The sequence below is a fragment of the Netta rufina genome (genome assembly GCF_964035555.1).
Source record: "Netta rufina genome assembly, chromosome: 13".
Classification (NCBI taxonomy): domain Eukaryota; kingdom Metazoa; phylum Chordata; class Aves; order Anseriformes; family Anatidae; genus Netta; species Netta rufina.
In genome coordinates, this window is record NC_140136.1 from 20,285,533 (window position 1) to 20,302,992 (window position 17,460).

At 36.4% G+C, this 17,460-nt stretch overlaps 1 protein-coding gene across 1 annotated transcript in view; it reads left to right on the plus strand.

Annotated features, from left to right (window-relative positions):
- ZNF536 (zinc finger protein 536) overlaps positions 1–17,460 on the plus strand; it is a gene marked incomplete at its 3' end in the record, with an annotated part of 201,361 nt that overhangs the window by 49,490 nt on the left and 134,411 nt on the right. The window contains exon 3 of the mRNA XM_084294944.1: positions 14,712–14,864. Coding sequence (XP_084151070.1) covers positions 14,712–14,864 — 153 coding nt within the window. The remainder of the gene's footprint in view (positions 1–14,711; positions 14,865–17,460) is intronic.

Genomic DNA, 17,460 nt, shown 5'->3' on the forward strand with positions numbered 1-17,460 from the left:
TCCTACAGATAATTCTGCTTTGACTGTGGTTTTGAGAGACATCTTTTCAGGGAACATTTTCGATAAGGCTTAATAGTATAAAGCATTCTCATCCAGAAGTCTTTCCAGAAGCTATTACCAGGATAAAGATAAATGTATGGAGAATCACTGTTTGGTTTGGTCTATTGTAATAGCTGTGGTTAAAATGTTGCTGTTGTGGATCAGTTTTAATTCCAAAAATTGCAATCATCATAGGTGGATTACATACGTGTCTTTTCAAATAGATAACAAAATATATTTCCATACTATTTTTCCCTAAATAAAAATTGAAATGTAAGAGGCAGGAGATTCAAGTAACATTGCAGCATTTAGCTGTCAAACTACGAATAGAAATTGCCATCATAGAGACTGTGTGTTTAATCTCATACTTTAAAAAAAACAACAACAACAACAAGAAAACTGAACAGCACTCGCTGCAGCAGCACATTAGCTAATGTTCTGTCAAGCGATTCTTTTCTGGAATGCCATTCCCACTGGTCTCCAGTGCTCACCATTGTCCTGTCTGGTACCAGAGCTGCCTTTCCTAAATTGAATCTTTCTATCATTGGTTATTTTAAATACATGATGCTACTGTCCTGATTAATGTCCTTTGGCTGCAGTTTTATGATAAAACTCCTAGGATAGCAGTATAGAGTTAATGACTTCAGCAGCAACAGGTTTTAGTTTTTCACCCTTTCTTAGAATGTTTCAGCATCTATCAGAAAGCTCCATTGCCCAGTAGTCAATAAGATCCCTTTTTTGAGACAAATACCTGTGACTCCCATGACTGGACGCATATCTGTAGCAAGATATCAATTATCTGTAGCCAGTAAAGGACCAGTAGTAGTACAATTGTTGACGTTATTTCAATTTCATTTGACCATTTTGTTCTGCCACTCACCTTTCCTCAACCCCATACATTACTTTGTTACATTGGTCAGTTCCAGGGTAGACAGCTTTCAAATGTAATCAGTTGCAAACCAGTTTGTTACGTACCAAATTCTGCATGGGCTTGCCAGGCTATTGAAGCGGCTCCCACTAGTACCATCCTGAAAAGACACGGAAACGTGTTTCCACAAATGCAGTAGCCTGCATTCTCACAGTTTAAATTAGTCTGTTGATTGAGATGGTATTTATTACACAGTGTCTTAATTTAAGCTAGTAATTGGCCAAAACTAAAATCTTAAGTCCCTCTGAATTGCAGGGTAGGAGTTTTTGTCTACATTTCTATAGTTGTCCTGATGCTTTTGTTTGTAAATTGTCAGGGATTCAGGGATTTTTTCGGGCACATATTTCATGGGTAATTTTGTCACAGAAGACCAAGGTGTTAAAAGTTTCATTTAAAAATATCAATTTTCCTGCCTGTCCAGAGTGTTCATCTAGTCTGTTTAATGTTTTTATCTTATATAATACAAGTAATTTTACTTCTGTTCATGATAGTGAAAAAATGGTGAAAAGCTGCTCTTCCTCCATATCCTATGGAATTTTTCAAGATGTACTTGTGAAACTCCTGTCTCTTGCAAACATGACCTATGTGTAATCCTCTGTCTCTAACAGGTGCATTGAAAATAAATATGTCCGCTCTGAAAGATGTGATGTTTTGGAGTCCTTTTCTTTAAAATCAGTGCTACTTTGTAAGGGGTAGGTTTCCCCTACTCTCTTTCCCTGTAAAGATCTTTCCTGCAGATCTGACCTTTCTGAGATAGGATTTCTTTATGTCAGTATTTGATGTCATGAAAATCCAACTGGTAATTTCATGTTGGTGGATATTTCATGATGGTTACAAGAACGGTCAGTGATGCAGAAGGCATTGATCAGAAAAAATGCAAAATGCAGTAAAGCCATTTGCAGTAAAGGGTACAACCACTAAGCAGAGTGGAGACTAAAAGATTGGACTTTGTTAAGAAGACTTCATGTACCTGCTGCTGCTTTGGGTTGTACTGGGGGGGAATGGGTAGATCTCCAGGAATCTGAAAAAGGAGATTTCACCACAGCCTCACTTTTTCACTGCTAACTGCCCTAAGATTCAAGAAAATCATTTGAACATTCTGGTGCTGAAGTCTAGGTAGACAAATTGACTCTTCATTTTGTTCCTTCTTATCCTTTATTACTAGGAATTTTGTCTTATAAAACCAAGTGTGTGAATTCATACTTGTGATAGTTGTATGTACTTCTGTCTTCAAGAAGATCAGTCAGTACCAAATAGACTCAACTGATTGCAACTATCTGTATGCATTTGCAATAGCGTGTTATGTGTTCAGTTGATTTCATTTTATCATTATCTGCAGGTTTTTGCAGCTGGATGTGTTTCCTGTACCTTACCATACACTTATTAATATATGGAACTAACACCTACATGATGGTTGGAATATTTCCAGAATGTTTTCCTGTATTTTTGTTTCTCAAGATGTTCAGTAGCTATGCCTGACCCTTACAGGCATGGCAGAGGGTCTTGTGAGAATATTTTTGCTGAATTTCTGGTGATGTTCATGAGGTAAAGGAGAAGTTGCTGTTGTGCTGTTAACAGAAAGAGAGAGAGAGACTAATTCTAGGACAAGGAAGGTTTCAAAATCAAAGGAGTGTTGCCTGGTTGTATGTGTATAATTAAAAAAAAAAAAAAAAGGCAAAAGAAAAGAAAAAAGGTAGAACTTCAGCAGTCTGCCTCTCCAGTGCAGAAGTGAAGCAAATGAATATGGCCTTGAATACACTTTTAAATTTTTCAACACTGTATTTTGCCAACTTTAGTTCACTCTGTTGACTGTTCAGTCAGACCCTTTTTAAATTAAAAAGAAATACATGGCTGAATTATTTATTAAACAAAAGGTGCTTCTGTGCATGCAGACTACCTGGTTTTTGAATTTCTTTTGGCATTGGAGTTTGCAGAAATAGAATTTGAGAAAGTACATTGCTAATAAGAAAAGGAATGGAACAACCCTTCTTCTCCTAAAATAAGTCTGTCTCCGATGCAGCTAATTAACTAAGTTGTGTCTGACTAGTCACAAAAAAAATAAAATAATAAAATAAAATAAAGACCTAGGTCTGCACTCAAATGTGCAATTTTGACCTTACTGTGAAGTTGTTTCTTCAGTTTGGTAGGCTTCATAAAGACTAAATGTTATTAATTTCAGGTAGAGAAATGTTAGTGTGGACTATTTCCTGATTTTATAAATAGTCCTGATGGGCTAAAATATATATTTGCTGGTGAACTAATGTGGAAGAACAGTGAACTAGTGGAAGGAGGCATTCAAAAACTGTACCACATTACAGTCAGACTGTACCATGTTACTAGTTCACCTTAGGGTGATAAGTATTTTGTACAACTGCTTTTGTTTTTCTCAGTACTACGCATTACTGCCTTTTTGTTGGTACTGCAACTTTATGTAAAGCCAGTGTTTCTTGTATCTTTGAAGGAATGTTGCTTCTAAACACCTGATATTTTCTTTTCTCATCCCCTTCCCCGGAGGAAAACAGCTTCTAGCTTTTTGTCTGGACTTAAATCACAGTGGTCACAGGGAAAATGTAATGTCAGGAAAACTCTGAGACCTTCTGTAAGTCTGTGAGCTGTGATCTCAATAGATTGCTTAAATCTAAATAAGGGGCTGTTTACCTAGTATTGAAAGAGGAATTAACTCACTGAATCTGAGGGACCATCTGTCTGAGAAGTTATTTCTCATGCCCGATGTGGTATATAACTAGCTAGGATTACAGTGATATAAGAAATGTAATGGGTGTGAAAGGCCAGCCATTGCAGAAAAGAGACTTCAGATGAAGGTTCATGAGACCTGCCAGGGCTTTGAAGAGCTCCCAGTCCCACCGCTGTGGGAGGGTAGGTGCAAGGCTGTAGCTGCCGAGCACGGAGCTCACAAGAGGCCTGTGGAAGGAAAGCAGTGAGCAGTAGCAAGTGGTCGGGCACACCCTGGCTTTGATATCTACAGATGGAGAACTAAAAGATGGCAGGGCCACAGTCCAACACCAGCACATGTAAAATAAGGCTCAGGATTTAGATAACTCTGTTCCAGCATACTGACGTGCATGGCCACAGTCCAACTCCAACACATGCAAAATTAGTTTCAAGATCATTCCAGCATACTGAAGCCTATGCCCAAACCAGCTATTGCCACAAGCTCAGCTAAATCAGAGGAGTGTTCAAAATACAGTATTTTTTCCTCTTTCTGTACCCAGATAGTTCAGATGAAAATTGTATATTTTCATAGTAGAAAATAGAGATTGGATTATTGATATATGAGCTCCATATGCACTATTTCTTACTTTTATAGCCTACAAATAGCATTTTAATGTTAGCGTACTCTAAGGCTATTTTACAAAATACAGGTACAGGTTGACCTACTACTGTACCTTTTGAGATGCATCATTAGTATAAAATAACTAATGAGCCCATTCATATGATATGTTTAAAGACATCTTCGTCCCAATATGTCTGCAATCCACTGTGAAACCAATGAGGAAAAAAAAATACTAAGCAGTTAAAGGATCCCTTCTCAGCACTAGAAGTAATGAATTTAATCAATATTTTTCCATTATAGCAAAACTCATGTAATTAACATATTTTATTTTTAGAAAGAGGTTGCTAGTAAAATAGTCACAGCAGTTCAGGATTGCTTATAAGTATTTCTTCAAATATGACTTTTTTAATGCAGAAAGAAGTTGGGAATTATACCCAAGTGGCATGTACCAAATAAGTTAAATGGGAGAAAAATTATTTACAAAGGTATTTTGTATTAGCTCAAAACAGTCATTTAGTTTGGAGGCAACATTGAAAAGTTAAATTTAAGAAAATAAAGTCTGTACTGTCACAATCTGTCCAAGTGTTTTATCACACACTGTGACCTTATCCACTTTTTAGAGACTTCTGTAATCAGTAATTTTTTAATGCAATGACAGACATTACTTCTCTTTCTTTTTCTTGAGGGAAGATTAGTAATTTAGCTACTTTAACCTGTACAGTTGTTTTTATGAGATTGATTTTAGTGTTGGTTTCTTTCTTACTGGGGTCTACAGAAAGCTGATCCTATGACATTTTCAGTAATTTACATTTTTCTTTATTAGAAGTTTTTATAAAAGCTGATAATGTGCTACCAGCACTTCTATTCTTATTTTACCAACCTATGATATGATAATAATTATGAAAAGGGTGTTTCTTAACCCATAGGGTGAAAAAACTTCTGCAATAATACCTAAGGCCCCAAGACCTACTTATAATGTGGCCAAGTCTGTAGTTCTGACTTGAAATCTTTATTTATTTATTTTTTATTGTCTAAGCCCAGCAACTCAAGGTGAAACTTGGCCTGTGTAGTTATTAAATATTTTCATCCAATGACTCAAAAGATTTTAAAAGATATTTAATGAATTTTGAAAACTCTGTGGAGCTGGTTGTTAATTTCCACTTTTTAGAGTCTCAGAGACTCTATATTTTGGGGCACTTTGGACAAGTTACAGGAAATGAATTCTGTACTGCTCTATTCCATCCAGATTCACCATCTTCTCTACAATTTACTGACGGTCTTGCATTTTCTTCTAAGTATGGCCTGTACCAAATGGTTCTGTTGTCCCGTAAGTGCAGTAAGTAGGAATAAGATAGAGGTTGTAATGAAGTACGCCTTTCCTGTTTGGTTTATAGGTATGTAGAGATGCTGAAGTGTGGAAGAAACAGGGTAAGTATGGAAGCAAGAAGGCAGCAATATATTCATTCACAGAAGTCCAGTTAATGGTTATTTTAGTCGATTAGCTAGCAACTTCATTTTCTCCCTCATGAAATTGCCTCCGCAGATCCTTACTTCTGGAGCTTAATCAGCATTAGCAATCCATCCCAGGAGTGGGAGATCAGGAGTACTTAATTAAAGAGGGACTGTAAGGCAACTCTCCCAAACTGGATATCTGATCTAGCCTTGGCATCAGGAGAGCAATGGTAGGTAAAAGTGTTTATCAAGCTCCATGTAGCCACTCTGCAAATCTCAGAGATGGGAATATGATGCAGACAGCCTGCAGAAGCTGCTATAACCTGAGTAGTATGGGCTTTAAGGCCATCTGGTACCTGAACACCTGCCTACAAATAACACATACAAATCCAAAAGATGGTCCAGTTGGATAGCTTCTCTGCTGACATTCCCTATTGGAATTTTCTCCAAAAGCAGTAAACAATCTGTATGAAGTGTAGAAGGACCTCGTCCTATCTGGTCAATAACCAAGTGCCCATTTCAAATCTAAGGCCAGGATCAAAGCTAACTCGTGTGAGTCGGGGTTTGGATAGGAAAACTAGTGAGACAGACAGGCTAACGTGTGAAAGGCAGACTGTTGTTGGCATGAGCATTGGGGAAGAACTCAGAATACTCTAAGCCTGTTTAAAAAATAAGAGGAGAAAAACATGGAAAAGTCAGTTGCATGGAAGGTTTGGGAGCTTGCGTTACTGTCAGAAGCGCAAGTGAGCACTAGTGTAAATTCTGAGGATAGATGAGAAGGAACATTGGCAATGCACCAAGGAAAGATCCATAGGTACATATTTAAGCCCACAACAGGTGATCCAAAGAGTGCCTTATTTGTAAATAAATATGTTCTGTACAGAGAAGTACAATAAGGTGTCCTGGCAGCTCAGATGTGCACTTCTGAAGGAAATAAGAGCAAACAGAAGCTCATCACTGTGAGTAACTAATGTTACATTCAAGATAGCAACCAGATCCATTGTTCCATAAATGAAGAAGTACATCTTGTTTTAAAGCCTTCATTTTTTTTTTGTAGAAAGATTATACAAAAACTAGTAGAATTTCATGAATTTCATCTGGCAAACTCAGTGATTTAGGATCTTAACAGCTTTGATCTATACAGTCAAATTAAAGAAGTAGGATATCAAAGCCATGATACTGGAGTAACTGAACTGGAAAGCCAGTGAAGGGGTTGTGTGGTTCAAGAGTCTTGCACATAAAGGATTTAGGAAAAAAAATTTACAGGATTTTGGAAGAAAGTAGCAATGATGGTATTAGTAGGGACAACGTAGTCATTTGCTGTAAACTCAGCTCTTATTAGCTGGACTTTACAGGTGATCTCTAGTGGTGATCTCTGTGTATTCCTGATGTTTGTTTACTTCAGTGAAGGATTTTGGTCTGATTGCATAAATTGCATTTTTTAATTATATCACTGGGGCATGCACTTCACAATAGCCCTAAAAGTCATGAGCATTGGAAACAATCCGAAGATGTTCAATATGCCTTCATGTGCCTACATTCCAAAAATTTCTTCTATACTCTCTTCAGCCTCATTTTGATTCAATTTTAGTGGAATGAGTATTTCAATAACATGCTAAGATATTGATTCGAATCTAAGTGTTGAAGCATCATTGAGTTCTGTAGGCCTGGAGAGGTATACAGGTGAAAGATCAAAGTCTCAAGCTTACTTTCTTCTTATGATGAGCTAAGAGAATATGTGATGGTTTGCAGGATAGTGATATTTAACTGTAATCTTCTTGGGGCATGGACTACATTCTGTTGATTTTGTACAACTGAACTAAGTATCACTCATTAATAAAACAATACAGCAAATGAACTATTTTGTTTTTCTATTAACAATTTGAATTGTACGTTGTATTTCATTTTAAATAAGTATAAAATCATATCCTAAAATGGTAAGATGTAATTTCTAATCATGCATCTCTTTGTTCCAGACACTTTTATAAAAGTTTATGTATGATGTGACCTTCAAATGTCATGAATGCATTGTGCAATAAACTGTCAATATTTGTGGCTATAAGGTACTAGATGACTTTTACAATAATTGGAACAGCTTTATTAAAAGCTTGGATCACTCAGCTGGTTAAAGAGAAAGACACAGGCTAGTGTTCATCTGGGAGTTTCCTTCTGCCAACTGTTAAATGAAAGAAATTATAAGATACTTAACTTTTTAGTTTTTTTTTTTTTTTTTTTTTTTTAAGAAAGAGTAAAGGTCTCTTGGAAAAAATAGTCTATTCAAAAAACTCTTTGTTTATAATATGAATTCTCAGTCCAAACAGATCCACTGTAAGTTAATGGCAAGTAATTAAACATGTTTTTTGTTGTTGTTGTTGTTTGGTTTTTTAAGTACTGTATCTGATTTTGTCTTTTGGTCACAGGATTCTTCAAACAAAACAGACAGCTAAAAAGATGTACTCAGAAACTGTGTTTTAACTTTGATTATCTTAAAAGATAATTATTTTAAAATTATTTTAAAGATTTAGAACAATTTGCAAAGTAAGACTACTAGGACCTCAAAGCAAAAACTCTGTAGGGAATTCGATTAAAATGAAAAGAGGATAAGAAACATTTTGTGATAAACAGCTTAATTTTGGTCAAGTGTCTGTTGTGTCTCTTTATGTTGTATATACAGACTCTTGCATATTTCTTAGAATATGTACAACACAAAAAAGCATTGCAATAAAAAGCATTGCAATATTACCAACATTTGCATACATGCTGTAGTGTTGTGCAACCCATGGCATGTGAAAACCACCAGTCATCCTCTGTGTCAAAAGTATGAGCTTAAGGTGTATGTGCTGTCCAAAGTTGCCAGCATGCCAATTACTAAGAAATTGCTTAAAATATTTTGTCTCCTCTTCTCTTGAGCTTGAAATAACTCCTAGGGAGTTCCCTTGTAGCTGATGGTACTGGCTATAACTGCTGTGTACTCATTTCTAGATGTGGCAAGCCTTTCCTGGTGTAAATTGACGTGGGCATTTTACTTCAGTTTAATTTAGCTTGTACTTTAAATTTAAATCTGCTAAAGCATGCATTGGTAGCACAGGCAAGGCAGTCTGTGAATTTCGGTTGCTTGCACAGTTCGGAAGGCTGACTGAGAAGTCTGATGGCAGAAGTGGTATCTCTTTATTTACCAGTGGAACCTTTGGTATAATCTTTATTTCTAATAATACAAACAATGTGAATGCTGTTTTCTCACTAGTAGGCCTCCTTTCCAATTCTCGTCTAAAATAGCTCTCTGTTTAAACAAATTCTCTGCCAATCTGTATCAATGCTCAACAGCTTAAGATTCCCATATATGGTCATTATAAAACCTAAATCCTTGATGAAACAATAGAGACAGCAAGTTGTTCCTGACCTAAGACATTAGTAACTCTTTCTGGAGGCCTAAAATATAACTGTAATATTCAGTAATATTAGGCTTTTATTTTAAGCAATGAACTTCACTAGCAAAATGCGTAGTAACATCTGCAAACAGGATTCTAATTTCAGATTTGTAAGCACTGATGCAGATTCTAGTCTCACATCTAAGCATACTATCGAAGCTACTTCAGGTAGCTGAAAAAAAAAAAAAAAAGATTAATTATAACTCTATTTTCCACTATTTTCAATCTTATCCAAGTTTTCTCTAAGGAATTGGCAAGAAAGGTAAAGCATGTTTTTCCAGAAACTTTTGTATTCTTTACTTCTTCCCAGGAAACAGGGTGGTCAGAGTCTAGGCATACTTGCATAAAGATTACAGCAGTGACAGGATTAAAATATCGAATATCTTCTAACTCTCTTCTTGACATTCGATTCAGAATATATTTTTTCCTGCTAAAGTAAATAATTGTACACAAGTGGGATTATCAGGGTGGTTTATACATCTTTTTCTTTTTCTTTTTCTTTTTCTTTTTTTTTTTTAATAACCATGGTCATTGCCACTTCATGTTGCACTATGTTTCATTAAGTTTTGAAGGCAGCTTTAAAGAACTGCAAATATTCTGAATTTCTGAAATATACAAAACCGTGGGATTATGTGCATCTTTAAAGGCTTCTGTCCACACTTTCAAAGGATTCTTTAATAATGACTGAAAAACGTGCAAGAGTAAACACGTATTTGTAAGTGTGATTACCTATTTTGTGAGCTGATTACCTTTGCCATGTGATTGCCTGTTTTTGGCTAATTTGGCAATCCTTGTGTTGAAAAATTCCAACTGACTCCACTGATAATTTAGTCTGTGTGAGGACTGCAATTTAGCTCCTTTGAACATGAAAGTACCTCTTTGTGAATCCCTGTGCTTTCATGCAGCAAATAAATGCTCTTGTAAAATTTATGGGACATATATGTAGATGCTCCTTTTAATATTTGCTGCTCGTGTGACAAAAGTCAGTGCTATTACCTAACCAACTGAAAACATGCCTCTTTTTACAAAACAATCAGTCCTTTTCTAATCAAGTTTATAAACTCCTCCCACAAAGGTAGGCCAGTCTTACAGAAAACATACAGAAATTTAAAAAACAAACAAACAAAAAATTCTTCATATGACTGACTCTGAATACACAGACTTGTCATCTACCTATGTATGTCTTCTCTTTTCTAGAAATACCACTGAAGTTGGCATTGTGCCCCAGTGGGGTCCTTGTGCTGAGGCCACTGATAGCTGTAACAGTAGCTCATTTTTGAGTTGATCATTTCTGATTCCTAGTAAGATACTTGCTGTAAAAAAAAGGATTCATCAGTGTACTTCTCACTTACTTTCTTTTAACCTGCTATTGTAAAAATGTTCCTGGCTCAAAACTGCTTCCTGGTGTTATCTGGCTCTGAGGAAATCTCCTATACTGCAGGGGATATGGACACAGCCTGAAGCCTTGTGGAGCTCCTCTCCAGTGCTGGCTTTTTGTCCTTCCTCTCCAGAGAGGGGGACTTCTGTCTGATGAAGGGCTAGTCCTGCAGCTAGTCCTGCAAATACTGATCTTACAGCTTGCTCATTTTTCATTTCAGTCTGTGTGGTAGACTCGTTCACGTTTTGGCCAAATCAGCTCTTTGACTATGTAGCTAAATACTACCTTCTGATATGGATGTTAAAGTGAAGTTTCTTTTCTTGTACTCGTCCCATGGCTGTCACTAAGTGAATGCTACAGGACAGTAGCTCTTGAAGGCAAAGCCACTGGCTGTTGCATCTGAGTCCTTCATAGGGGATTGTCACCACCTATAAGCTGTGAAGAGCATTCAGCCAAGCCTAGATGTTTTTGCTATTTGTTCAAGGCACAGTGTGCAGGTGGGTGGATGGCTGTGCTAGGGGTGGTGTGAACTACCTGCCTCTGTGTGCGCCTGTGGCCATGAGCCTATCCCCCGTCCCTTTTCACTGTGGCACAGTTCAAGGCTGCTCCGATGAAACCCCATTGTGCCAGAGACAGGTTCCACAGCAAACTGAGCGCAGCTTGAGTTGAGCACTTACAGCTGGCCACACAAGTGGCTGCAGAACAAATTGGGACTTTATGGTCACCCAAGGCATGGTACACAAGAGTTGTCCCAGCACATCACCCCTAGAAGCTGCTTCATGGCTGCGCACCATGCTGAGGAGGTGTATCTGCGTGTCTGCTGGCTGTGTGTGGCAGGTCTCACAGATGTGGCCTTCTCCTTGCTCTGACACAAAGACAGGTTTCTTATTTAGAACTGAATGTTGCTTTTTGAAGTTCTACATGTGGCTTTTGCTTTGAGCAAAGTGAAAGAAAAGCTCAGTGAAAGTAAATTCAGATATAAAGCTTGGAAGCTTTGCATCTAGCCTGTAACTCTACACAATATTTCATACCCAGTTCTGTTATTTCCTGCACTTGAATCAGGAAAGGTAGGGATGGGCAGGAAGACATTCAGGACGTAGACCTGCCTGTAATGGAAGTAGGTAGTAAAAAAAAGAAGCCTAATCTCATGTGCATCGAGTGCACATCATGTAGACCGCATAACTCAATGGACCACAATGACTGCAAGATAAGTAACTGTTCTCTTTCCTTCCTGATCCTTTATCCTCAGAATTGAGCAGCCTGAAAACCATAGCTCAAATCCCAAGTAAGTCATATATTAGATGGATTTGGTGAGGCTAATCTTAGTTCTGCTGGTCTGTAAAACATTGCCACAGTTCTGCACGCATTAACATAACTGAGATTGTGCTTAGGAAGGGGGTAACAAAGCAGGAGAAAGGGGCACATCCGAGGTGCAGCAGAAATTATTATTGGTAAAGTGGAAGATTTTTCATTCTTCCCATATATTGTTTTTGGCATAACCTATAATCACCAGTTTGCCTCATGACTCTTTCCTTGCTAATCACTTATCCTTTTTCTGTTTCACATTTTTTCCCCCTTCACTTTCCATAAGTTGTTTTAAGAAAATCAGTATAAAAAACTTGACAGCGATTAGATGTGTGTTTTAAAGTTAAGCATATTTTAAACTTAAGTGCCTTGACAAATAGGTACAATTTGCCAAAACAGGGCCATGGTAAGAAGTCGAGGTAGCATTTGATGGGGACAGATGGCATCCTTGAACATATCTTTTCATTGTTGGAAATAAAAGGATTTAGATGTTGTTCATTCAGGTAGTGATGGCCTCTAGTGCTTCGGTGGGCTTTGTAGGCTGAGGAATTCAAAAGAAAAGCCCTCAGCCCAGCTTTAAAGTCTTAGGAATGCTCTCACTGTGGGAAGAAAAATTCTTCAAGGTAAGGCCCCTGTTGGGGCTAAGCCTTTGAAGCTATCTACTGTATGTCTACTTAAATCTAAAAGAAAACTCTTCAGACCACCCACATCATTCTTTGCTTCATTGTTGTTTTCAGTTTGCTTTTTCAGAGGGATTAGTGCTAGAGTAAACTCCATCATCTCGCTGCCTTGAAAAAAATCAATTTTGTGTAAAGTGAAAATTAGACTCTTAAATCTGCAAAGCGAGCTGTTTATCTTACAAATTTATTCTTTCTTATTGGGCCACACATATTCTAGATAGAAAGATAAAAGGCAGATGGATAACAGGCCATCATTTAGAGTGACATTTAGCAAAACATAACTAGTAGACTTATTCGGTAAATTCCTCCTGAGTGGCTTGTTAGCTTTATCTATATACTTATCTATAATGCTCATATAGTATTTATTGAAAATGAAAATAAAATCCCACAATTTATTATCTACATTCCGTATTTTGCACTTCATAAAGGTTTTTTGCACTCAGGAATTCTTTTTCTCCTGAAGCAGTTTAGGATGTGATTATATACAACTATTGAGGAGAAAAAAAGTGCAAAGTCTAAACACTTTGGGAAAGTTGGAATTACAGACTAGCACCTATGTACGCTTTCCTGGATTCTGAAAGGAAAAATAAACTCTGCATTATATTTCTTTATATACATGTGAATAATTCAAAATGACAGTTACAAGCCTTGTATCCGAAATAGTGTGCCATAATTCTGCAGTGTAAGAGCAATCAGAAAGTATTAAAGAATGTCATTATCAAGAATCAGATTTTGCCTGTTGATTATTAATAATAGCTTGATGACATATGTGACTAAGATAAGTATTTATACTTTTTCCTCTTTCTTTCTCTCTTCTTTCTTCTTTCTCTCTTCTTTCTTTTCTCTTTTTTCGGTCACCCCCTTCTTTCAGTTTTAAGTGAAATTATTTAGAGTAACCATTTTATAAAAAATAATGAAATTCTTGTTAGTTTTACCTTTTCCAGCAATGTGGTATTTGGGTCTCTGCTCTTCTGTGAGCAGTTCTTATTAGAGCAAAATGTTTAAATTTTTCTTATGTTCCATCAGTTCCATTTAAGAGGCAATGCTGTGTAAACTGCACTGTGTTTCCTGACAGCTTTAGTTATGTATCAAATGGGTAGAGACAGAGCGTTTTCAGTCACTAGTTTATGGTTGAAATAGTCAAGACTTTGCACACAGGTTTTAACTATTTACTCCCTACCTCAATACAGACCTCGTAGCTCAGCTTTTGCACACAGGTATGGTAATGTGTCAATGTGTATTGTATCTCTGTGGTGTGCCAGTATTGTAAATCTATTTCAGAATTTCAACATGTGCCATGATACTCTTTGGTGATAATGTGAATTGATACCTATATGTGATGTTACATGACCCTGCAAGTACAAGGTGATAGCTGAGTCTTTTGTGGTTTAAGTAATGACTTTTTAAAAATGCTCAATGTTTTGTAATATTTATATCAGTCTTTTGCAAGTTATTTTGTCCATAGCCTGCTTGAATAATAGCAGCTTCTTCAGGGTGGCTGAGAATGACTGTTTCTTTATGTCAGGAGAGAGAAAAGATGTCCTGGACTCTCATCCATTGTATTACAAAGCAAAGAGTAACTGCAGCCATGAAGCTCAAAGGAGAAAACTCAGTAGCTGTGAGTGAGAGAGCAAAGGAATCCCCCCTCATCTGACCAATTTTTCCATTGGCTTTCCCGTGATATTAGGTCAGGTGTCGTTACTCTAACGTTGAAGTGTTGCAGAGGAAAGTTGGTTAGCTTTGTGTGTAGGCATTGCCACTTCTGTTGGACTCATCACTGCAATTTGATTTTTATGGGACGTTTTTACATGCTGATACAACCTTTTTCTCTCTAAAAACATGCACATTTTTACAATACTTATAATGAAATAGATTCAACAAAACAACAATTCAAAACTTTTTGGGAAAAATTAATAGGAACTAAGCAAAAGAAGAAATCAAACCAGCTGCTGACACAGCTGTTTCTTTTCTTGTATAATTCAGTTCAATATAAAGGTACCATATGCTGCTTAAAATGATGATAGGAAAGATGAAATAATTTAAGAGAATAACAAGAAAATACATGAAATGTCAGCATTCTGTCAGATTTAACGAATGAAATAGGCAGGTGTAGTATTGACATGTTTAACTTTGTGTTTTGTTAGCAGTTTTAGTGAGAACAACTTCTGACGTGCTGAAGTGATGTGAGAACATTTCTGTGTTGCAGACATTGGAGAAGAAGCTGGGAGATCTGTAGGAGTTCAACAGCCAGCTTTACTGAGAGACAGGAGCCTTGGTTCTGCCATGAAAGACTGCCCATATTGTGGAAAAACTTTCAGAACATCACATCACTTAAAGGTCCACTTGAGAATACATACAGGTGAGAGGAACAAGAGGAGCGGAGCACTGTCGACACAAGTGATGTGTGTATGGGGGTTAACATAATATGTGGCTAGAAGCCTTAATTCCCAGTGTAGATTTGGACTCATTAGTTGGAGAGTCTTTTGAGAAAGATATATGACAGTCTTAAATAAAAGCACAAGGAATGTGTTGTTGGATAAAGACCACTTTACTAGAATCATCTTTTCCCAGTTGAGGTTATTTCTGTCTCCTTCCCCACTTCATCACTGTTTCCTTCAATTACCCTTGTCCTTCAATAGGCATAAGCCTATTGGTTTCACACTTACTTATACTAACTGCTTCAAAGGCCTTCTGTAGCATCTACTTAGGGATTCTGTATGTTTTGCTCAGTTACTATTTTTGTTCAATTTAACGTGCTCATTTGTAACCTCTCACTGTTCATATGAATTTATGGATCTGTTTTTTTTTGTTTGTTTGTTTGTTTGCTTTTGTTTTGTTTTGTGCTAGAACTAACCCAATGTAATACTTGGACATAGTAATACTTACCATGTTTTTGCAGCATGGGAAATCTTACCACATTTTATTTTAATATGAAAACCAGTCTTTCTACCCTACTGAGACTTACTACTGATCTAGATTCTTTATTTTTGTATGTCACTGCTCTAGATACTAAAAAAACGTAACCACTCCATTTAAATTATAATACCATGTTTGCTTAAAAGTGTATATGTGCACAGTAGAGTTCACACAGAGACACAGCATATATTTAGGAAGGCTTACTATCTCCATAGTTAGGATCTGACATACAATGTTGACATCCTCAGGTCCTGCTGACGTCACTAGAGATTCTGTCCATGGTCAACCTGATATTGTTTTCTTCCAAGTCTTAGGTATTGCAGTGTGCTCTGGGAGAGTGTGCAAAGCTGGAGATTTAGGACACTTGGTTTTGTAAACAGGTGCAGTGGGCAGTGCAGTTGTGGAGTCATTCATTTTCTTTTTAAGATATTTTAAACGAATTTCAGAATGTTACTGCTATTTTTGTAATTGACAGATAAAACGAAATGCATGAAGAAATACTTTTCATTTGTACCTCTTGCATGAAAAATGTCACCATATTTTTTTTATTTCACTGAGGTAGCAGATAAGCAGTATTTGCCTCCCTTCCCAAAATTGGCAATCACACTTCTGTGTTCTTGCACAGGTGTAATGCTTAATATTGGGTTTGAGAATGTAAGACATGATTTTGAAATCTTGAAAATGAAGGCTGAAATTTGCTTAAAGAAAAAAAAATTAATCAGTGATGAGATGGGAAAGTTTCTTCATTGTATTTTTTTTTTCTTTATTTCTTTGGACTGTGGAATAGGAATTAACAACAATGGTTTGATCTGAATTTTAAAATCTGGCCCACAAAGTAGTATGTCTGGATTGCAAGCTGCTTAGGGCAGGAATATTCTTTTCCATATCTTGGACTAGTGAATGTAGGAAAAATGAAATATAAAGGATGTAGGAAAAATAAAACTGCAAACCCTATGTATTTGCTCTCTAATGTAGTAAAAACAAACCATTGTAGTTATTTTATTGGGAAATAATCCTGTAACTATGAGGTTTAAACAATTTGACATTTTTGCTAGTGGAGAAGTGAAGGAAAATTCTTTAAAATAACCTGAGTATACCCATCTCTCCTTTTGCTTTATTATATAGTGGTCATTTATTTGTTGTTATAAAGATGTCAATGATTATGCATTTGGTATTTGTGGCTTAGAACTAATGGAAAGTAAATTAATTGAAATGGAAGTATTCCATAAAAATTGTATATTAAAAGTTACTAAACAAAATTAAAACAAGAACAACTAAAGCATGTATGAAGTAATACACACAAAAAACAAACAAACAATCATAGATTATTGAAACAACATTTGCAATACATTTAAAAGGCATTATAATTTTAAAATAGATAAAGATCAATTTCCATTAGGTTGAGAACAAAGTATTTGTAAATAATGACAAGAGTATGTTTAAATGGAAAAGGGTTTTACATATTGGAAATAATCGTAATAAATATTATAAAAATGTAAATTGGCAAATTACTAGAGTTGTTAAATAAAAATTAAGTTGCTCTGCAGTAAATGGAAATGATGTAATAGATACCAGTTATTAAATAAATATTGGTTAGCTCATACTTAACAAGGACAGTTTCCTGCTTTTTATGTCACACTCTGTCTTTATTATATGCCTGGATCATATAACTGACTGATAAAAAACACTTTACTGTGTTTCTCCACTACATTAACTCAATTACTGTTCTTGTTCTCACAGCACCTGTTTTTTAGAGATGAGCTCAAGCAGTTCAGCAGAAGTCAGGTTCCTTTGAACATCTGTGTATTTGGAGGCACATGAGTAGGTTGGTTTGGTACGCATGCCAACACAAGACCCAAAGTCTGATCCAGCCAGGAGGTGCTTCTGTGGCAATTGGCCCAAAAAAAGCTAGAGAAGCTGTTCAATCCTTCACAAGAGGAGGAAGCTATGCTCTGTTTTAAAAGAATTAGCTAGTGACTTGGGTTGCTTTTTTTTTTCCTTTGGATATTTATGGTTGCAACCTTCTCAACACAGGGGCT